General features: G+C 49.7%; 1 protein-coding gene and 1 long non-coding RNA gene across 2 annotated transcripts in view; both read right to left on the reverse strand.

The window, feature by feature from the left end:
- LOC132683546 (uncharacterized) overlaps positions 1–22,905 on the reverse strand; it is a 52,202-nt gene that overhangs the window by 24,439 nt on the left and 4,858 nt on the right. The gene's annotated exons all lie outside the window — the stretch shown is intronic.
- Positions 11,670–15,127, reverse strand: FAM43A (family with sequence similarity 43 member A). Its single transcript, XM_060639577.3, has one exon. It carries the CDS (start codon positions 13,919–13,921, stop codon positions 12,644–12,646), a length of 1,278 nt encoding a protein of 425 aa, XP_060495560.1. The 5' UTR covers positions 13,922–15,127; the 3' UTR covers positions 11,670–12,643.

Raw genomic sequence — 22,905 nt, forward strand, 5'->3', positions numbered from 1 at the left:
GGCCGCCGAGTTGGAATCCTGCACTTCTCCCTCATGGTGGTTACCTCCAGAAAAGACATAACTTACTGCCTTTGTTTTCCTCTTTCTTTTCTTCCTTCCTTCTTTTCTTTCTTCCCTTTTTTCCCTTGATAATAGCACATTTATTTTAACAGGTTTAACAGGTTTAACAGTTTGCAGGTTTATCCCTAAACTTACCAAAGAATAAAAACAAAGAAAGTAATGCCATATTCCATTAACACCTGTAACAGTAAATTTCCAGTAAAAAAAAAAAAAAAAAAAAAACAGTAAAAATCCTGTTAGGTACCAGGAGCCTTTTTTAAAGTACTGTTTTGAGGGGCAGCTGGGTGGCTCGGTCAGTTAAACCTCCGACTTCGGCTCAAGTCATTATCTCATGGTTCGTGAGTTCGAGCCCCATGAGCTGTCAGCACAGAACCTGGAGCCTGCTTCAGATTCTGTGTCTCCCTCTCTTTCTGCCCATCCCCTGCTTCCACTCTCTCTCCCTCTCTCTCTCAAAAATAAATAAGCATTAAAAAAAACAGTTTTAAATACCATTTTGAATTAAAATATTTCTAAACTGCATTATACAGTTCTTTATTTTATTTAAAAAAATTTTTTTTAACGTTTATTCATTTTTTTGAGACAGAGAGAGACAGAGCATGAATGGGGGAAGGTCAGAGAGAGAGGGAGACACAGAATCTGAAACAGGCTCCAGGCTCTGAGTCATCAGCACAGAGCCTGACTCGGGGCTCGAACTCACGGACCGTGAGATCATGACCTGAGCCGAAGTCGGACGCCCAACCGACTGAGCCACCCAGGCGCCCCTACAGTTCTTTATTTTAAAATTAAATTAGGGTATTGTAAATGTAACATGCTAATAAACCAAATCAACAGTTCCACCAGTACAGTGTAGTATAAAGTAAAAGTTCCCCTATCCTGCCCACCCTCTGGGCCAGTATGCAGACGTGGCTGGCTGGTAAAGACGTTTCTGACAGGAGACAGTGGGACCTCTATCAGACCTCTGGCTGGGGCTCCGAATTCACTTCGGCCCTTCCCAGGACACACAGCGATCACAATCAGAGCTGTCCCTCTCCCTGGTGTCTGGGCTCGCTTGTGGGAAGAGCTGAGCCCTCGGTGGGAGAGAAAAACACAGACATCTCCCCGCAAGTGGCCAAAAGCAAGCGGAACAGGACCCTTCTGGCAGGGCTTCTGATCTGCCCCCTTCACACTGGGGAAGACTGAGCTCTGTGCAGCCTCACAGGGCGGTGTTGCCGGGAGACAAATCATAGAACTTTTCAAGAACCAGAGCTGCCCCTCCACCTGGGCTGTCTCTGGAGAAAGAAAGGTCTGCTCCCAAAGACAGCAGGAATTTGCAGACTCCTGAGGGAGGAGGCAGCCCACCTCAGACATTTCATTTAGTCTTGCGCGAATGTTTGCAGCATCTGTTTCTAAAAAGTTACTTGAATTCTGGGTCCTGAGCTATGCAAAGTGGCCCTTAGGACCAGGTGCCAACTGAATGATGCATGCCTTCACTAACCCTTATAAATAATGATACCCCCTTAATCCCCCCCAAGGTCTTAGCTCAAATAAACCTGGGCCTGTGGTCATAAGACGAAGAATCTGTTGTGGAGACCGTATACACGTCTTGCCCAAGCCCATTTCCCTCTGAGCACACCGCTAGACTGCATTGTCCAGCTGCTTTTGCAGTTACATGGAGCCGTGAGCTGAGCTGTGGCCAATGGAACGTGGTCAGAAGTTGTGTGTGTCACTTCTGGGCCCGCCCGTTAAAATCTCCAAAAGATCATGCACGCTCTTTCTCTATCCAATGGAGGATATTGTCCAGTAGAAGCAGAAGACCCAGAGACAATTCTGAGGTACTGGGGTAGGGTCAGCAAACGTTTTCTGTAATGGGCCAGAGAGCAAATATTTTAGGCTTGTGGGCTATGTGGTCTTTGTTGCAACTATTCAACTGTGTTGTAATACAAACACGCCATAAACAATAGGTAAATGAATGAGCGAGATTGTGTTCCAATGAAACTTCATACACAAAAACAGTCAGCAGGCCCAATTTGGGCCACAATTCCTGCTCTAGAAAATGGTGGAGCCACAATGCAGACAGAGTCTAGGCCCCTGAATGACTGTTTAACAACCAAGGCTATTCATTCAGAACATTGCATGTGATAAACTCTTACGATGTGAAGCAAGCGAGAGTATGGGATTTGTTAAAGCAGCTAGCATTCTTTACCTTATTCAATTATACCCACCATATTCTATTATTTCTGGTTGCCAAGTTCATGGATCAGGAAATGGACAAATGAGAAAGAAAACCCAAATATTCTTCTGAATTGGCCTTTGAAGTACAGGGCTAGGGGTGCCTGGGTGGCTCAGTCAGTTGAGTGTCCGTCTCTTGATTTCAGCTCAATCAAGTTATGATCCCAGGGTCATGGGATCGAGCCCCATGTCAGGCTCCATGCTGAGCACGATGCCTGCTTAAAATTCTCTCTCTCCCTCTGACCCTTTCCCCTCTTCCCGTGCATGCTCTCTCTCTGTCTCTCTGTCTCACTCTCCCTTTCTCTCTCTAAAATAAAAATTTAAAAAAATAGAAGTACAGGGTTGGGGAGAGGTTGCAAGTAGGAGATTTTCAAACACATCCTCCAACCACCTCCCGCCTCCAAAAAAAATATTCTAATAAACAATGCTTCTTCTAGAACCTAGATCAGGCAAGGTTTTATGATTCAGTCAGAGCTTTTGAGGAGACCACTTTGATGGTTGAAGAGGATGATCATCTCTTTTGTGAGGCCCTCTATGACTACCTCCCTCCCTTGAATGGATTGAGATGGGTTGGCTACCCCTTCTCTGTGTTTACTATACACATAAACTGTGTACATTTTTATGATGGATAGATACCACATATTTTGGTCTTTTCCACTGGATTCTAAGCTCCATGAGGGCAAGGACGGCTCTAGTTTCAGTCCTTACTTCCTTCTTGTTTCCCTCCCCCACCCCCCACCTCATATTCCCCCACCACACCCCCACAACCAGCACAGTGCTTGGCACACAGTAGGTGCATTATAAATGCACACGGTAGATACATTATAAATGTTTCTTCAGTGAGGGTGAGAACAGGAATGAATTAATGAAGACATGTGAAGGTTAAGGTCAAAATTACCTAGGTATTAGGTTGGGAAACTATATCATTTATCATCCAAACTAGGACACCTTGAAAGTGAAAGGTGGCTCTGCTATAATTATGTGATGACCTCAGCCATAACTGGGACCATCCTGAGCAAACCAGAATCGACGGCCATCCCGGCAGTAGGCTTCTTTGGATCACGGTCTCCAGCAATATAGAGTATTCTCAAAGGAAATTGGTGATTTCTGTTAGGTTAAGGACCTTTTAAGATTAAAAACAAACAAAAAGCAAAACTCAGAGTACAATGGAAAGGAAAGGGTGATGTGATTTGAAGTTTTTCTTGGCAGAAATCTGGGAGGATCAGCATAGCTCTCTCATTGCGCTATGAGTTTTCACTGATCATTTCACACTTATGCCAACCACAACAACTCGAGTTTACAGTACAGCTCATATTCACCCTTGAGCACAGTCCCAGGCATACCCACAGGAACAAACACACACACACACACACACACGCACACACACGCACACACATACACACACACACACACACACACACACGCACACACACACACACCACAGTTCTATTAGGACAAGAGGATCCTAAGTATTCCCGTGTGTACTCTAGCTATATAGAGTGTGTTCAGTAAAAACCTAGAATCTCTACATTTCTACAAAACAGTCTAAAGAATTACTTTAAGAGGACTGTGTCCATTTCAGAAACATCTGTCTGAGAGGTGAATTAAATTACGATTGCAAATATTTGTGGGAAGGTTTTGGGAAAGGGTGTGTGTGTGTGAGTACATGCATGCGCCTGAATATAAAACACTAATCACAGTAGAAATAGTGATCTGGGCTGATAATCACATGCTGACAAAATGAACCCCATTACAAAGAACAAATACAAATCCCGCCAGAGAACACAAGAGGCTGCCATGCTCTCCTGCCACACCTGATGGAAGAGATTGGGTTGGAGACAGAGCCACATAGTACATGGGGATATCTAGAGCTTCAGACGGAAAGTTAGCCCATAGTCTTTCCACATAAAGCATGCCATTTAGATACCCACCTACTGTTTCCTATTCTTAATAGATTACTTCTCGTTTTTGCCTGTTTTCCCTCCTTGGGTCCTGGAATATGCCTCATGGAAAATGTTCCTGCCCATGACACATTCACACTATGAGGGAGCCCCACTGAGCCTCATTCATCCCAACTGTGTTATTTCAATCTGAATATTCCAACAGCAACCACTCCTTTCCTGCACTACCCTTGACAAAGCATTCGCTCATCCAATTTTTAGATTTTCAGCCTCAAAAGAATCGGAGAGAAAGTTTAAATATTACTATCTCCATTTCACAGAAAGAACTGGCCCCAAAGGAGATTTGCACAAGGTCATAGAGCTACCGTACAGGAAAACCAGCGCTGGAACTGGATCTCAAGCCCAGTTCTCTCTGAGCCATACCTTACAGACTCACCCACAGGAATACTGCCTGTCATCCACCCTAGGCACCCAGTCCCACATCCATCAGTTAATACTGGACATTTGCTAAGACCTGGGTCAAAGGAATGGAATGGTGAAAATAACAGTGTAAGACTAAAACCTCTTTTGACTTCAGCAGTGTGAACATGTCCAAACACGTCTGACCAGCCACGGACTCTGGGAGCTTTCCTCATTGGCAACGACTGCTGTAGATATGAGGGGAAGGGCCTCTACACCTTGGCGTGTCTACGCATCTCTTTTGAACAAGCAATGTCGTTTGGTCTAAGCACAAACAGGAGCACCTAATGTTGTGGTGCTCTTTTAAAGAGATGTGCTCCTCTACTGGAAACCAGGCGGTGAACAGTTTTCCCTGGGATTTGGGGGCACTGGGGGCAGGTGGGCAGGCAAAGGCTAAGATAAGTTTCTCTGCAGGGGCGCCTGGGTGGCTCAGGATGTTAAGTGGCCAACTCTTGATCTCGGCTCAGGTCACCATCTTACAGTTCACGAGTTGGAGCCCTGCATCAAGTTCCGCGCTGACAATGCAGAGTCTGCTTAGGATTCTCTCTCTGTCCCTCCCTCTCCGCTCCTCCCCCCTCCACCCCCCCACTTGTACTCTCTCTCTCTCTCTCTCTCTCTCTCAAAAATAAATAAACATTTTTTTAAAAAGACAAGTTTCTCTACAGAGGAGGCCGAGGGGAGGACAGACAACAGTCATAAATAAGGAACCAATGATGGTCTTGCAGATCTGTAAATGGTACCTGGGAATCATTTGCAAGCCTTGAACTGGAACACAGAACTGAGAGTGTGCTGATGCGGGACCCTGTGGCCCTACGCACCCTCCTTCCTTAAACTCACATGACCTGGGAAATACCACTTTCTCTTTCTCTGTGTAAGAGTTCAGCTGCAAGAGTGGAAACTTCAGGAATATGGCTTATGTCAGGAGGACATCTGTAATGTGAGGAGAGGTACTCCCAGCACCACAATATTTCTTCCTGCCTCCTCCCATCATGGTGCCCCAAATACCCTTATTATTTGACGTTTTACTGCTCGAAGTCTTTAAGTGTTCAAGAGTCCCACATTAAAATGTCAATTCCCTCAGAAGGCCATTTAGGTAAGAGACATCCACTGTAGGCTGAGGAACAATAGCTTGGGGACAAAATTGCAAACCTTACCACTTGCAGAAAAGAAGGGAACGCTGCACTTCACAGACACACAACTGGCCCATGGTACCAAGGAAGGGGGCTCCCCGTATGACTGTTGAGAGTTTCTGAAAGAGGGCAGTGTGGTGTCTTGGAAGGAGACTGGGGGAAAGTAGGAGCCTGAGTTCTAATCCTGGCTCTACTATCAGCTCCCTGTGACACGTGGACAAGTCCCTTCCCTTTCCTGGGCCCCAGTCTCCTCATCTGCAAAAGGAAGGGACTCAGCTGGAGGAGTGGTGTTCTGTCTGGCTCTCAGACTTGCAGGGCTAAGGAGGGGAGGAGATCTTGGAGTGAGCCGGTGACCCCTTGAGTTGATTGTTGGCCAGTCCTGGAACAGAGGGGAGGGAGAATCCCCGAAAGGCAGCTAAGAAGAAATTGTCCTAGGAGAAGGATCTGGAATTGGGGTGGGTCCTGGAGCAGGAAGTAGCCTACCACAAGGGGGAGGTGGGGAAGCATGCCCCAGGTTATCAACTCCCTCTTATTCCCAGACTTGCTGCAAGTGGGTCCTGTTCTCCATTGTTAGGAGAGCAAACACTGATGCCAGGTGCCCTTATGGCCTTTGATCAGATGCCTGGGCTCTGCCAGGTTTCTCTTGACAGTGGCCGGGTTGCTTCCAAATGAACTTAACCCGAAAGACACAAGGAAAAGAGTAGAGGACTTGGATTCAGGAGACCTGTATTCTGGCCCCATCTTGCCGAGTGATCGATTTCAGGCAAGTCCTTTTATGATCCGTCACCTGGCCCTACTGGCCTTTAGATTCAATGTCAGTCCCCATTTTAGGACCCACTGTTGCCTCTAAGTTTTGGGGTAGTGAAAGGGCTGCCTCACAAGCAATCCCTGCTCTGCTTTAGCCAAGAAGACCTCCAAGTTAAACTCCAGTGGAGGGTCCAAGCCACAATGTGTCCTAAAGATGAGCCCTGTTTCCCAGAGCTCCAGATCAGGGGTTTCTTCTATTCTGTCTCACTAGGGAATGGAGGAAGGCAGAAACACACTTGACCTTAGCCTTTGCTCCTTCTTCAATTCAGGACATTAATGCTGAAAGTCTTGCTATCATATAATCGAACCTATCCACTTTACTCATGAGGATCCTGAGGCTAGTGGGGGGAAGTGACTTGAGTAGGTCAATGAGAAGGGATTCCAAGTCACTTCGAGGCCTGGATCTGAGGCTCTTCCTGCAGGCTTTCTGCTGTACCACATTATTTGGGCCTTCATTTGACTCAGATTAGAGGGATTGGGGCCATAACCTTGGGGCTGAGATGAGCAGGAATGGGACTCCAATTCCATCCAGAGCCAATTCCAAATAAACCATCTTTCTCCAAACCAGAACCACCCCTCCCTAGGAAGATCAGGGAAGTTCTAAGGAAAATCTTGGGTCAGTTGAACCCCAAACTTCCCTTTTTATAAACATATGTCCTTAAAAGCTTGACTCCTCTATCCAGGTAATAGCCTTGAGCTTTATCAGACCTATTCTCCTAGCCTGAAGTAGAATCACTCCTTTCCTCCTTAGCATTTCCTGAGTACTAACTAGGCACAAGGCTCTGTGCTGAGTTTGGTGAATCAGAGATGCCTAAAAACACATGCCTGTCCTTGGAGTATTCAGCCAACCAGGAAGGATACAGATGATTCATAATCGTGATGCAATGGAAAGAGCTCACCCCCCCCCCCGCCCCCACCAAACTAGACCTGCTCTTCTAGGGTGAGATCTTGCCAGACCCGATCTCAGAGTAGAAGCAAGAGGAGACCAGGTTCCTCTGGGGGCCACCACCCCACCCACCAGGAGCATTGTTGCCAGGAAGACATCACCCGCCCTCTCTACCTCCAGCATCATGCAGCTAGTAGATATTCATTCACACTTGGTGGCAGAAGGAGGCATGTTGATGAGTGGCATGGCAAATACTTATCCTCAAGCCTCTACCATGGATGGAATGTAGAGGTACAAAAGAAAGGGGGAATCAAAGAAAAATTCAACAGCCAGTTTCTGCCATCCCAAAACCAAAACTCTGGTTATAAGCCATTAACACTGGAGGAGCATGAAAAGAGCACGGGTTTCAGAGTCTGGACCCCTGGTTCTTCATCCCTCCTGTGTAACCTTGGGCATGACCTCACCCCTCTATGGCTCAGTCTGTTCATCTGTAAGTGGGGGACAGGGCCAGAGCATGCCCAGGGACTGCAGGATTGGTGCTGACCGATGACTATGTGTTTGATTTGTCTGTCCCTTAAAGTTTGGGCTTTCTTCCCTTTTAGCTTTGATTTAAGGTCTGAGCTTGGCTTGCGGGCAGGGGGAGAAATGAAGACAGGATCAGGTGGGGAGCTGGGCAGTAGAAGAAGCCAGAGAGAAGTGATGCATTACAGGAGGAAATGACGCATTACAGGAGAGATGAAGAGGGGAAGCATCAGAGGACACATCAGAAGGGCCACCCTCCATGCAGGTCAAAAACACGGACCATTGCTGGTGCCATTACACAGACCTAGAGAAGGGAAGGAATGGGTGCCAAGCTCCAGGGCCACCCAGTCATTCAAGCCACCAAAACAGTGGTTAGTCAGGGCTGCTCAAATTGGGTCACCTCAGAGCAGATGGGGGGGGGGGGGGGTTGGGAGGGTGGCCTGGCTGGCCTCAGGCACACTGTGGCCTGTGAACACTGATGAGCCAGCAGGAGCAGCAAAGGCCCCAGCGGACAATAAAGCCAGATCCAGATGTGGCCACGTGTGGAAAACCTGGTGTCCAGAGTACAGAGTGCCCTGGCCCGCGTGGCCTCCTGGCCCTCCTGGAGCCCTGAGTAGTCTCCCGCGTGTCAGATGTGGCTCCCAGGTGCCCGGTCCACACACACTCCCAGCTCTGTCATGCATCGCTCGCCAGCAGATGCGAGGACCACTGATGCATACCACATGGAGGAAAGAGTTCTGCTTATTAGATTACTAAATCCTCCTAGAAATGAGGGCAACTTGCTCCTAATAGAATTTTTTACGTTTCTCGTGATCCTTGGTGACTCCGGTGAGGTTTTTCCATCTCCGGAGTGGTGCCAGGGGTGGATTCTACCAGCCAGTCCTCTCTCCTTTCAGGAGCAGGGCCCTTGAAAGCAACTCTGTCCCTGGGAGGGAACTGTGCTTTCTTAGTATAACAGGCCCTTCTAATTTGTTTAAAATCTGTCCTGCTGACTGTGGGGGCAGTGGGGGGGAGGTCTTCTTCCAGGAGGGGGGAGGACGCATGTGTGCAGAGTGGGTGTTCTCTGAAACTCTAATCGTTGAGAGGGTAGGTAATACTATTGTTTATTTTGCTGGGTCCTACCTCTCCCTCGCTCCCCATCAACACACAAAAGAAACCGTACAGATGAACAGGGGATGATGTTTTTGCAATTGAATGTCTCCTCTGCGGACAATGCCATCCTGCAACGGAGGCTCTTGCCACCCGGAAGTCACCTCGTTTTTCTCCAGGTCAATGGTGCATTGTTGGACACCGAGGATTTCTTAGGCTGGGGAAGAATGTGCCAAGCGTCTCACTGCATTTAAAGTGCCGTCAGGTGACGCAAAGGAGAAAGGCGAGCCTCGCCTTGCCAGGAGGAAAGAGGCTAAATGTGGCGAGTCAACCACACCTCAGGTGCTCTCTGGGACATGCGTTTCATCTAAGTACTTGGTTTTGCTTTGGTCACAACCCTCTTTTCTCTCCGAGTGTCAGGAGCAAATTAGTGTTCAGTTTTTGTTTTCTGCATTCAAACTTCTCTTCTTACACTAGTGATATCATCCCTGGAAGACCGAGATGTAAGAAGAGGCGAATCATGTATCACCTTCGCATCTCTTCTAGAATTACATCAGCCAGAGTGCTGTGGGGTGCAGTGGGGATAAAAGCCAAAAAGTAGAGGGGAGGAAGGAGGGAAGAGGAGGGCACCCAGAGGGAGGGAGGGAGGGAGCCAGTTCTTTTGCAGTTTTCTTATTTTCTCCTTCCTCCTTCCTCAGCCCCTAACCCCCCTTCCCTATTTATAAATCAGACAAGTGGAAAAATTAGACTTTAAGGAGACAGTTGCCTTATATTTATTGACGGTGTTGGTTTAAAGGTCATTTCTCTGAACTTTCCGACCAGTCCCCATACCCCCATCAATCACAGGCAAAAGCCAACCCTGGCATTGTCACTAGCCACATAAATTGGTTAAGGATGAAGACACACAGACCCTGCGCCACCACCAAGTATTAGCCATATGGTCTTCACCCTGTTTAATGTTGCATCTGGTTCAAAGAGCAGAGGGACTTGGCAATGTGTGAAAATAATTTGAAATGTGAAATCTAGTCATGCAGGATAGTGATGGGCCACACAAGCTGCCTGCCAGTCAGCTGAGAGCTGTATGGAAGGCACACTGTGAGCATCTGGGGAGGGTGGGATCTGACTTTCCTGACCTCTCTCCACCTGGGGGTTTTAAATGTCATGCAGTGATGTGCATCTGAGGTTTGTGGGGAGAGGGGTAGGGACTCAAGCGAACCAAAATATAACAGATTCAAAGGCCTGGACCTTATCCTGATGCCCTTAAGAAGTGATTCTGAGTGTCTTTTAGTTATTTCCCACCCACCCACCCCTTTCTTTTCATTTCTAAAGCTGATCTTATGCCTGAACCACTCCTATCAATTAATAAGAAAGTCTTTCACCCTCCCTTCCTCTATGGTTTCAACAAATTCCACCCTCCTCAGGATCTCTGTGTCTAGCTGCTCAAGACAGAATTATGATTTGGGGCACCTGGGTGGCTCAGTCGGTTAAGCGTCCGACTTCGGTTCAGGTCATGATCTTGTGGTTCATGAGTTCAAGCCCCATGTCGGGCTCTGCACTGACAGCATGGAGCCTGGAGCCTGCTTCGGATTCTGTGTCTCCCTCTCTCTCTGCCCCTCCCCCGCTCGTACTCTGTCTCAAAAATGAATAAAACATTAAAAAAAAGAGACATAATTATGATGAAAACAAAGCAGCGGCCTCAGGACAGCAGGGAAGGCCAAGAGTGGGATCCATTTCTGCAACACAGGAAACAGAGCCCAAAGGGGCGAAGGGAAAACATAATTTGAGGAAGGCACAGTTTAGGCAGCTTCTTATTACAACTTCCAGCTGATCGGGTGTAGCCAAGCCAGAGACATCTGTTTGGAGTTTACAACAGAAACAAGCACACAGAAAGCCTGAAAAGCCGGAGACAAACACACACACAGCTCTGACAGTTCTTGTCTGCCTTGACCTCCACACCATTCCCCCTCTGGGTCACGCTGGGTTGTAGAAGGGAAGGAAATAGGTTCTTCCGCCGGCCTCCCCACCAGCCCCACCTGTGCCATGACTCATTCACGCCATGATCGGAACTTACCAACCTCCCTCCCTCTGTCCTTGATTTTCCTCCCAGGGAAAACAGTGACGGTCCCACTCCTCACAGAGCCCCATGGACACTTTCTTCAGGTCTCCAGTCGATCTTTAAAGTCCCTTGAGCTGTTTGTAAAGGAATAGGTGACCCACAGAAGAAGGTGGTAAAACCTCAGAAGACCCTGAAAGTCACTCCGTCCCTAAATAACTTCACAAGTCTGGGAACGAGGTCCAGAACTCACCTTGCATCTCCAAGAATTAACTCAGAGAGACCAGAAAAGGCCCACACCCCCACAACTCACTGAGTGAAGAATACGGGAGGATACACTCAAGGAGAAGGCCAGGGCTGTCACCAGCCATGGCACCCCCCATAGTGGAGGGCCACAAAGACCCCAGACTATCAAACAGTGGGTTCCCCTTCTCCAGTCACCTCCAAGCACTGCAAAGGCCGAACCCTGTCCTACCACACCATCCCAGAGATGGACAGACCCTCTATCAGCCCAAGGGCCCAGGCATTTTCAGCAGACGCTCACCTGTTCTGTTACATTGTCCTCTTTATTCTCTCGCCGCTGGACGTGCAAACAGAACCAGAGCAGGGCTACTCTTAAAAAATAACAAAATGTTTTATACACATTTCTGTATGTACAACTGAACAACATTTTACATGTCCCTTTTGCACAGCAAAAGATATAAACATTTAGCTCTGAGAACACAGTTATGTACAAAAAAAATGTCAAAAATACTTCACAACAGTGCAAAATATTTTACACAGTATCATGGAGGGAGATCTTTTGAGCAGGAGTAAAGTGTGTGTTTTGAAAGGAAAACTCCTTTTTCAGATATTAGATGTCTTTAACTGTAAACAAAATGCAACTTTCTTTCATCCCCACCCCCCCAACACCCCTAAACAGTTATTTGAGGAATTTGGCAGAATTTCAAGGGTCTGAGTCTGAGGTAAACAACCCAAGCTCTCGCACCAAAAAGACTGGGGCAAGGAGGTGGCATTAGAGCTTCAAACATTGTGAGAGCAGATTTTTTTTTTTTTAATGACATGTCAAGGACAGCGCTAGGCGGCTCCCAGTTACTGTTATTCCGGCGGGTCGGTGGGGTGGAGAGGAAATTAACCCCTCCTCCTCAGGCCCCAGCTGCCCCACAAACAGGAAACTGGCCGGCAGGCACCTCTTGCCTGTGGGACTGCTAACCAGCGGGCCAGCTAACAAGCGGGCCCTTCCCTCACCCCTGCCTCTCTCTCCTTCCGTGCAGGGTTTGCCCCCTCGCATGACTCCACCCACAACCTCGGCCCTCTTCACCTCTTCAAACAGAGCCAAATGTGCCGAAGGAGAGGGGCAGGGTAACTCTGGGCCTCAAGTGTCCCATTTCCCCGCTTCTGGGGAGGGGGGCGGTGGGATGGGGGAGGGGGGGAGGAGAACTGCGGGTAAGGAGGTTGTCGAAAAGACCCGTGGGGAGTCACGGTGGGGCGCTAGGGGCACGCGCAGGAGGCTGCTGGGATCTCAGCCCTAGTGGGGCTCCTCTGGGCCCGCGCTGTCGTCAGTGCCCGACCGGTCCCCGGCGGTGGCCGAGGAGGCGTCCAGGCCCCCACCTTCGATGGAGCTCTCGCTGCCGGTGCTCTCGCCGGACAGCAGGCGCGTCACCCGCAAGTCGGCCTGCAGGCTGCGCACGTCGTTGCCGAAGCTGAGCTCGCCAAGGTCGTTAATAAGCTGCGACAGCTCGGCCTTCACGTCAGAGGCGCTGCCCAGCAGCAGAGGCGGCGGCCCAGCCCCGGGGCCCACCGAGTCCCCGCCACCCCCTAGCGCCTCCTCGCGGCCACTCTCCAGCGTGTCCAGCAAGTCCCCGCATTCCAAGTGCATGGCCACCACCAGCGCCCGCTGCGCCTCGGCCTCTTCCGCTGCCGGGTCCTCCTCCCCAGCACGGTCCTCTTCCTCCTCCTCCTCCTCCTCCAGGCAGCCCTCGGTGTGCTCCTCTTCCTCTTCTTCCTGCAGCTCCTGCTCCTGCTGTTCGCCGAGCAAGTCCTCGGTGATGGAGCCCAGCTTGGGCGCGCTGCGGCTGCGTTCCACCGGCGGCTTGTAGCAGCAGGGTCCATGCAGGAGCAGCTTGCGCAGCGGCACTAGCGGGATGGTGTGCGCGCCCACCAGCTCCTGCTGCTGGTGACGCGCATCGTCCCGCCGCTTGAGCCTTTTAAATTCCGCGAGTGCGTTGGCCGACGTCTGGTAGAGCAGCAGGGCCATGGCCTGCGCTTTCTCGGGCTTGGACACCAGCACCGCGTGGCAGCGCAGCATTACCGCCTTGTGCTTGAGCTCGTGCCGGTATACCCAGGCGAAGACCTTGGGCAGCCGAGCGTCCGCCACGCAATAGGTAACGCGGTGCAGCAGGTAGAGGTGGCCCGGGCGGCGCAGTGCGCGCTCCTCGGCGTGCACCATGCGGATGCCCTGCGCACTCACGGTCAGCTTCATCTTGGTGCCCTGACGGCCCGCCTCGCTCTTGCTCCAGATCTTGCCCACCGCTAGGTCAGTGCAGCCGTCGCCGCGCGCCTGGATGGTGGTGGCATTGCCCAGGTAGAGCACGGTGTAAGTGGGGTCCTCGCTGGTGATGTGCAGCTTCTTGCGCTTGGAGCGGAACATGCTGCCCACCCGGCTGAGCGCGCCTTCGGGGCACGCCCGCGCCAGCGAGCTGAGCGCGGAGTAGTGCAGGCTCACCGCGTAGCCCTTGGGCTTGGACGCCTGCCGTGGCGGCGCCTCGGCCAGCAGCTCGAACTTGTGCTTCTTCCACGGCAGCATCTCCGGAGGGCGCCCCCGCGCAGCTGGGCGGCGGCGGCGGAGCGCCGGGTGCGAGCCCAGCTGAGCCACCCGCCCCGGCCGGGCTCGGCCCGGGCAAGACAGAAAAATAAAACTCTGCTGAGAGTGGCCCAGTGGTAGAGAAGTGGGTAGAGAGTAGAATGCTCGGGGACCCCAACGAAGAGGGTATGGGTAAAAATTTTTAATGGAAAGAAAATATTCAGCTGCGAGGGGCGGGGGGGTGGGGGAGCGCGCACAGATTTACCCCAGCTCGGGCAAGGACCAGGACTAAGAGTCTTAGGCAAGCAAAAGGAAAGACGGAATGAGAGTAGAACGGGAAAAAGATGCGCGCGTGCAAAGAGAGGGGACCCCGGCCAAAGCAGCCGGGACGGGGCGAGAATATGCAGGAACTCCTGGGCGAACGTGGAACTCCCCCGCGCTCGCTCTCTCTCTCTCTCTCTCTCTCTCACACACACACACACACACAATCCCCTGGGCTGAGACTAGAAGCTGCGGAAACTGGATGGCGAGTGTGCCCAGGGGCCAGTGCTCCCCCACCCCAAGGAGTGCGGAAGACCGAGAGTCCCTCGACTGGGCTGGTCCCAGAATCAGCTGCTTGCCCCAAGTGCAGTCAGACGCTACTCCCGCTGGCCGCGGTGGGCCCGGCGCAGCACTCCGGCTGTGGCTCACTGCATCTTCGCTCCGGCCGGACGCGGGGTACTCGGGCTCGGCCGGCTCACTGTCCCGGCTGGCTCGACCCGGGCAGCACGGGGCGCCGAGGGCGGCGCGAGCGCATGGTCGGCTCTGGGGACGGTCGCTACCTCATTTCTTCCCTCCGGGGGTGTCCGACTCCGCTCCCGAGGTCCCCTCGGACTGCTGTCCGCCCGTGCGGCGTGCCCGTCCCGTGCTGCGAGCGGTGTCCGGCTGGCCAGCCTCACATCCTTGCGGTCTGGGAGGAAGATCTCGGGTAAATATAGGCCGGCGCGAACCATTCGGCGCGCGGGGACAGGGGAGGAGCAGAGAAGAGGATGCGTTTCGGGCTCGGACGCCCGGCGGGTTCCTGGTCTCTTAAAGGGACCTGGCTGCAGCCATTTGCCAAGGGAAAGGGGAAACCGGTCCAATCCCGCAATTACATCTCAAATTTACCAACATCTCATTTATCTGCAGATATCGCCAAGACCTGGGGTTACCCCTCGGGAAAAGCAACTTGTATTCTGGCACTCCACCCCCAGGCTGAATTGCAACTCACTAAATAAACCTATGTCTACATCGAAACTTCTGGGGGAAGTGGTGGAAGGTGGAATTTAGAGTAATTTACTATGCAAAAAAGTTGGGGAAATAGTGGTTCTTTCCTTGTGTGGTAGCTCTCTGAGAATGACTGGGTGCTGTTTAATATTATATTTTTTTCACAATTTTATTTCGTTAAAGGAAATAGAAGCAAAGAAAACACTAAGACTTTTACTATTTGGAGCTCTTTCTGCACAGGCAAGCAGATAGTGAAAAACAAGATTGAACATAATGGGGTGGCTGGAATGAACAATATGGTATATAGTGCATAAATAAAGTGCTTCCTGACCCCAATCCCTTGCAGTGGCCGCTCTTGCTCTCAGGCCTCAGAGGAGAGCAGCTTTCTGAGCTCTATACAATTTCTAAGTATGCTTATGTGTGTGGTTAGAACTCACTTTACTTTGGTAGGCCGGTCATTCAGTTTTATTACATCATTGACACAATTTGGATGAGAATTCCTGGTAAAAATTCAAATGACATTTTCTATTTCAGCATCTGATAACCAGGCACCCTCCACAAAGAATGACATTCACATTATTATGCTTTTCTCTTGTGCCACCCAAACAGTGTAGTGTTAATCATCTGACCAGCTTGGCCCTTGGCTTGTAACTCATTTCTGGGCCCTCAACAAAACCTGCTTGCCTCCATGGTCTGCTCAGTCAAAGCCAAAAAAAACCTTTAGGCTGGAATGTGTGATAAATGTCCAGACTGGTCCTGCATCTAACTCCCAAGTTGGTCCTGGAAGAGGACAGTGGACCCTCTTACCCCACAGGCCCAATCCACTGGGGATCTCAGATGTCTCTGGCTTCCATGTCAACACTGCTGATTTCAGAGCCACTGTAGCCCCTCCTGGAAATACTCTGGAGCTACCTTTGTTAACTTTTAACTTTTCTTTGAATTCTAACCCAATTTTCTCAGAGTCATTGGTGCTGAGTTTCAATGTAACTTTTCCGAGTACTTTTTGCTGCCAAGCCCTTAGCTGGGAGCAGACCCAGGTCCTGTCTCCAAGAAGCTCCCAGTCCAATAAAGGATGTAAAAATTCCACCCAGCTCTGGGCTTCCACTGAAACTGTGAGAGCACCCTGTATCCCCCAGTGCCTAGTACAAATAGGCACTACTTGATCATTGACCTAATGAATGAGACATACATGTGAGCCAGAAGGCAGAGCGGGCTAAATGCCCTGAGAAAGACTCAAAGTACTATGAGAAGCCGGAAGAAGAGAAGGTTTGTTATGAGTAGAAAAATCAGAAAAGGCTCCACAGAAGGTGGTGTTTGAAGAATAAACAGGATTGCTCCAAGCAGGGAAAAGTTGAAGGGCTTTCTGGGTATAGAGGACAGTGAAATTACAGAACATGAAAATGCATGCACATGGGCAGATTGGGATGGAGTTTAATGATTATAACAGTGAGTAAAGAAAGTTTCCTGATCCTGCTTTTGGGGCCCTCCTAGTCTCTGAGGGATGGAATGGCTTTTTCATGGCTGACTCGCCCCAGGGTGTCATTAGACCAGAGCTGTGATGCCTTACTCCTCAGCTATATTAATGGGCTAAGGGAGGGATACCAGGCCTGGTGCTGGAATGAACCAGTTAGGACTATAATAAGCCATTTAAGCCAAGGTTAATTCCTCTTCTGCTCAAAGTTCTGGAATATCTTGCAGTGGCAATGAAGTACACTGTATGTGCTCCAAACCAAAAATTCCGGTAAAAACACACCAAATTAACATGGGTTAAGTGACCTTTAGCTGGTCCATAATCTCGAAGCCTAAACTCTGAAATAGAAGATGTCATGTTCAAGCAGATAACGCTTCCAGGTTGCTCGGAGGTCCAAGGGTCAGATGGGTTTAGGGAGGACAAGGAAGGACCAGCGGTGGGGTCTAAGGCTTGTCTCATCTCCTGCAAGGGGCCCACTGGGAGTCACATGTTAGCAGGGAGACCAGTGGGGCCCAATGAGGGGAAGGATCCCACTGGCAGGCCAGGCTTTTCAGAGGCAGCTAGAGCATCGGTTCTGGGCAGAGCTGCTCCTGCAGACTGGTCTCTGCCACACCTGGGCCTCCTTCTTAATAAGTTTGTTTTCAGCCTCGAGAGGACAGAAAGGTTCTAGGCAAACGTGAACACTCTGAGGTGTGAGTCACACTCGGTGCTGGTGCTCACAGACCCAGGAGGAGAAGGACCAGGCTGTCTCTTGCCGGTCTGGGTATGGGCCAGCCTCTGGGGCCCGCCTCACCTTGTGAAGAAGCTGGCTACCCCCTCAGAAAGCACAGGTCACAACAGAGGCTGGGGGCTGGGTTTCTTCAGCGGGGAAAGCTGGTGGCACCATTTATGAGCCCACACCACAGTTCTGAGACACAGGGCAGCTCCAGAAGCAAACATTAGCAGAGTCGGTTGGGAAACAGGTCAGAAACTACATCAGACCACAGACTGTACTGTTTTTGTGTGATGCTGCCCCATCTACTGGTACCAGGCAGAAGTGCCACTCGGTGGGATGGTTTCTCATAGAACCGGATAAGGCAGTGGTTGAATCAACACACGGCCAAGTCAGAGCTGGAAAGAAACCTGGCCTCTAATTTGACATCTGACAGTCAGACTTTGAGCTCATAGAAAGCTTTCAGGCTGGTTTTCTCCCACCTTAATTCTTACGTAATGATCCGCCCTCTCGGTTCTCCTCCCCTAACATCCCCCTAAATGAATGCTGGCTTCAGAGACAGCAAATGACTCATCTGGGAGCCTCCAAGTCATTCAACAAACATTTGTTGACAGTCTATGGTGGATGTGATGTATTTGCTAGGGGTATTGCATTAAAGAAGACAAACAAGTCTTTGCCCTTATGGGATTTATATCCTACAGGGAGGCAGATAATAAGCAAACAAATAATAGAATATCAAACAGTGATAAGTCTCAGTGCAAAAAAAAAAAAAAAAACAACCCAGCAGTGTTAGGAGCAGACAGTGATTGGTTTCAGACAGCATGGCCAGGGAAGGTGTCTCTGGGCAGAGATCTCAACTAGATGGAGTCAGCTATGCAGGAACATTCTAGCCTGTGTTGACCAGTAAGGCAGTCCGAAGCCACATGTGGCTACTGAGCACTTGAAATGTAGTTGGTCCAAATTGAAATGTGATGCAGGTATGAAATACATACTGGGTTTTGAAGACTTAGGAAAAAATAATATAAAATATCTCAATAATTTTATAGTAATTATATATTGAATGTTAATATTTTAGCTTGGTTGAGTTAAATACAATATATAGTTAAAATTAATTTTGGGGGCACCTGCGTGGCTCAGTCGGTTAAGCGTCTGACTTCAGCTCAGGTCACGATCTCGTGGTTTGTGAGTTTGGGCCCTGCGCCGGGCTCTGTGCTGACAGCTCAGAGCCTGGAGCCTGCTTCAGATTTGTGTCTCCCTCTCTCTCTCTCTCTCTCTGCCCCTCCCCCACTCGTACTTGGTCTCTCTCTCTTTCTCTCTCTCTCTCTCAAAAATAAATAAAACATCAAAAAAATTTTTAATAAAATTAAATTAATTTTGCCTGTTTCCTTTTACCTCTTTAATGTGGGTACTAGAACACTTACAACTATGTATCTGGATGGCATTGTGCTAAGCTGATGTGCAGGCCTGAAGGCGGGGATGAGCTCAGCAGGTTGAAGGATCCTCCAGTTTCAAAAATCCTGCTGTGTGATTACAGCCTCTGACTCTTAAGCCCTCCTCATTTCTGACTATTATTATATCAATTCTTTAACCTCCTCAAGACCTCCAGTATCTACAAGAGCATTCCTCACATAGTGGACTCACCCACTAGCTGCACCAGAATCCCCTGGGCCAATTTCTGGCTCCCTTAAATCAGAATCTCTGCTTAAACTCCTCTGTGATCGAATACATACTAAAGTTTGGAGAACCCTGCCCTGGCCCACTTCATTTCTCCCACTATCAGCTCCTTCGTGGCTTCTTATCCTCCCTTCGCCCCCTTCTAAGGGTCTTTCAAAGTGAAAGCAGAGGCCTCAAAACCTTTATGCTAAGTGAAAGAAGCCAGACAGAAGAGGTGATATATTGAAGGAGTTCATTTATATGAACTATAGGGAATTAGGTGAATCCATAGTGACAGAACACAGATTGGTGTTTGCCAGAGGCTGGGGAGAGAGAAGAATAGGGAACGACTGTTTAATGGATATGGGGCTTCCTTCTGGGGTGATGAAAATGTTTTGGAACTACATAGAGGTAGTGGTTGCACAACGTTGTGAACGCCCTAAGTATCACTTAATTGTTGACCTTAAAATGGTTAATCTTATGGTATATGCATCTCATCTCCATTTTTCTTTTCTTTTTTTTACAGCAGAGAGAGGATCAGAGTGATGTGTTGTGATGTGAGAAGGACCCACCCCTCCCTTGCTGGCTTTGAAGATGGAGGGAGGGACCACAAGCCAAAGAGTGCAGGCAGCCTCTAGAAACTAGAAAAGGCCAGGACAAATCCTGCCCTAGAGCTTCCACAAAGGAGAGCCTATGACACCTCGGTTCCAGCCTGGTGAGACCTGCACTGGAGTTCTAGCCTGTAGAATTAGAAGTCCATGTTGATTTACACCAAGTTTATGGTTAATCTGTTACAGCAGCGATACACCTCCCAGCCCGCCATCTCTTCTCTTATCCTGATTCCGTTTCCTCCCCCGGTCTCCTCAGTGGGCACCCTCTGGCCTCACCACTCTTCCAAAGCTGCCCACTCCCCACCAGAGCCAAGCACAGCACCCGTAGCTTCCTCAAGAAAACCATGGCAGTCAGGGCGATGTTAACCACGCGCCAGTCCCAACTAACCCGCTCACTGAGCGCATCCACACCTTCTCCCGCCCCTTTCCCCCAGGCTCGAAAGTCTCTCTTGAGACCTGTCCCCCTCAAACCCACCCTTCACACTGACGCCGAACCACACATCTGACCTGGTGACCCTTCTCATTATAACCGTTCAGTGGCTTCCCACCAACCACACGTTGCGACCTCAGCTTCGCAGCGTAAGATGGGTATTTTCAGGTCTGGCACCTGCCCGCCTCATTCGCCACTTCTCCGGGCCTCCTTATTTCTGCTCCAGCCATGGAGGAGGGCCTGTGCTTCTCACCATGCTCACGAAGACAAAACTGCTTCTTGTCTTTGTGTCACTGCTTAAGTGATTCTAACAGGAACGACCTCCTCCTGTCCCCTCCCCTGGCTGATGCCTACTCATTTCTAAAGAGCCAGCTCAGCTACCATCTCATCCAGGAGAAGGGCCCGGCCTCCCTAACTCCTTCTTCACGCTCCTTATGTGTATCTCTACCTTTGCACTTGCCTTATCGTAATTTATTGTCTTTAACTCTGCCTCCTATACTGGACCGTGAGCTCTGGGAAGGCAGCAACTGTATTTGATTCATCCTCCTGTCCTCAGTTCCTAGCACAATGCCTGCCTCCAAGTCAGTATGTAGAATGAACAAACATTAACCGCATGTTTATTTTCACAGCAATCGGACTATCATATGCACAGGCTGTCAGAGCTGGAAGGGCCCTTCAGGACGATCTAGTCAACCCCCTCCCTGGGTTCACAGATGAGGAAACTGAGGTCCTGAGAGTGCATATACATGGCTATGCTGTTATTTAGCGGTGAAGCCAAGATTAGGACCCACGTGGCCTGAATCTCAATTCAGGGCACTTTCCTTCGGCTAACCATAAAGCTGGAGACTTTAAATACACAAGTGTATAGAACACATGTCCTGCTACTCTCCCCTTCTCTGAAGGGCTATGTTTTGGGGGCTCATGGCTTCATTTGGTAGACTGGGCAGCTCTCACCAACCAAACGCTTCTCCCTGTGACCTGACTAAGCTGCTGCTCACTGGACCCCTTAATGGAAAGTCCCCTTGTTACTGGCTGTCACTGCCACCAAAGAGGTTAAAGTCAAGCAAGACTGTCATGGGATCTACACAGTGAGACTTTGGTCTCTCTAGCGGTCAAGATCACGCCCAGGTCCAGGAGAGTCTGGTGGCCCATTGGGCTCCTCCGCTCTGCCCAGTGGCCCTTAATCTCTCTGGGATTTTCACTTGGAAAACAATGAGAAATGTGGCAGTTCTTATTTTACAGAGAACAGCATAAAGAAGTACCGATGAAATTAAACGTGTATGTAAATGCTTGGAGGTTTTCACACTGAGAAAGGTTATTATGCAACCTGTGTTTTCTTTTGTCTCTTGTTTTTGAACTTCTCTCTGGGCATGTGGGCCTGGCACATCTTTAGCTAGGCTATGCAAATCAGCTGGCAAAGTGACAGCTATTCAGTCACAAATGTTAATGCACAGGCCTCTCCCCACTAGGTGCTGTGGAAATGCATACGGTCTCACCTTTAAGGAGCTTCTGAGTCCACTGATTCAGAAAGGTACTTTTGGTATGCTGTAGGAGGTGAAACATAGGTGCAAATAAGTGTGACCTGAGCTTTGTTAACACAAAGTTCTGGGGGCTCAGAGGAAAACGTAACTTCTAGTGAGGGGGGAGGGGTGGAATGGGGTCCATGCTCCACTGAAAGACAGACAGGCAGGTTGCTTTGGGCAAAGACAGAAGACAGTCCAGAGGGAGAAAATGGCCCATGCAGAGGGTGGTTACTGCTGAGCTCTGAACGACTGGGCCCAAAGCAGGGAATTCAAGCATACTGAGCACCTACTATGTGTCAGACACTGTGCTAAATGCTTTGGATCCATCCAGATGTTTCATCCTCATAAGAGTGTTGTGAGGTCCATGATACGCTCTTCACTATACAGAGAAGAAGGACTGAGGCTGGGAGGAGTTAAGAAACTGGCCCAAGATCACCGAAGCCTGTGCTCTTGGTGTTCAAGTTGGCTCAGGGCCGGACTCTGGAGGGCCGTGAATGGCACTGTCTCCCAAGCTGTGGTGAGTCACGGGGCATCTGAGCAGGGACTTGCTGTGAGGACAACCGGAGCTTAGACACCCACATCCTAGCCCTGAGTCACAGAGGGTCCCAGATGCTGCCCCTGTCTGGGCCCTGGCCTCCCAGTAGGTAACCTAAGCAAATTCCCTTCCAGTCCTGAGACTGCAGGAGGCTATATTGGTTTCCTAGAGCCGCCATAACAAATCGCCGTATACAGGGGGGTGAAAACAACAGAAACTTTTCCTCTCACAGTTTTGGAGGCCAGAAGAAAGGAGCATCGTTCCTTGCCTCTTCTTAGCTTCAGGCAGCCGCAATCCGTGCGTTCCTTCACTTACAGAATCTCTGCCTCCGTCTCATATGGCGCCCTCCCTCTGTGTTTTCTCTCTATGTGCCCAAATTTGTATCTTCTTATAAAAACACATGTTACTGCATTAGGATGCACCCTAATTCAGTATGACCTCATCTCCACTTAATTACATCCGTAAAGACCCTATTTCCAAATAAGGCCACATCCACAGGTATCTAGGGTTAGGACTGTAATCTATCTTTTTTTTTTTTTAATTTTTTTTAACGTTTATTTTTGAGACAGAGAGAGACAGAGCGTGAACAGGGGAGGGGCAGAGAGAGAGGGAGACACAGAATCCGAAACAGGCTCCAGGCTCTGAGCGGTCAGCACAGAGCCCAACGCAGGGCTCAAACTCACGGACCGTGAGATCGTGACCTGAGCCCAAGTCGGCTGCTTAACCGACTGAGCCACCCAGGCGCCCCTGTAATCTATCTTTTTGAGACACACCATTCAACTGAAAACAGAGGCCATGGCAGGGCAT

The sequence above is a fragment of the Panthera onca genome, chromosome C2, assembly GCF_046562875.1.
Source record: "Panthera onca isolate mPanOnc1 chromosome C2, mPanOnc1 haplotype 2, whole genome shotgun sequence".
Lineage (NCBI taxonomy): Eukaryota > Metazoa > Chordata > Mammalia > Carnivora > Felidae > Panthera > Panthera onca.

Bases quoted from the DNA above. Each gene is read 5' to 3' on its own strand.
- FAM43A (XM_060639577.3), bottom strand. From the start codon at position 13,921: ATGCTGCCGTGGAAGAAGCACAAGTTCGAGCTGCTGGCCGAGGCGCCG.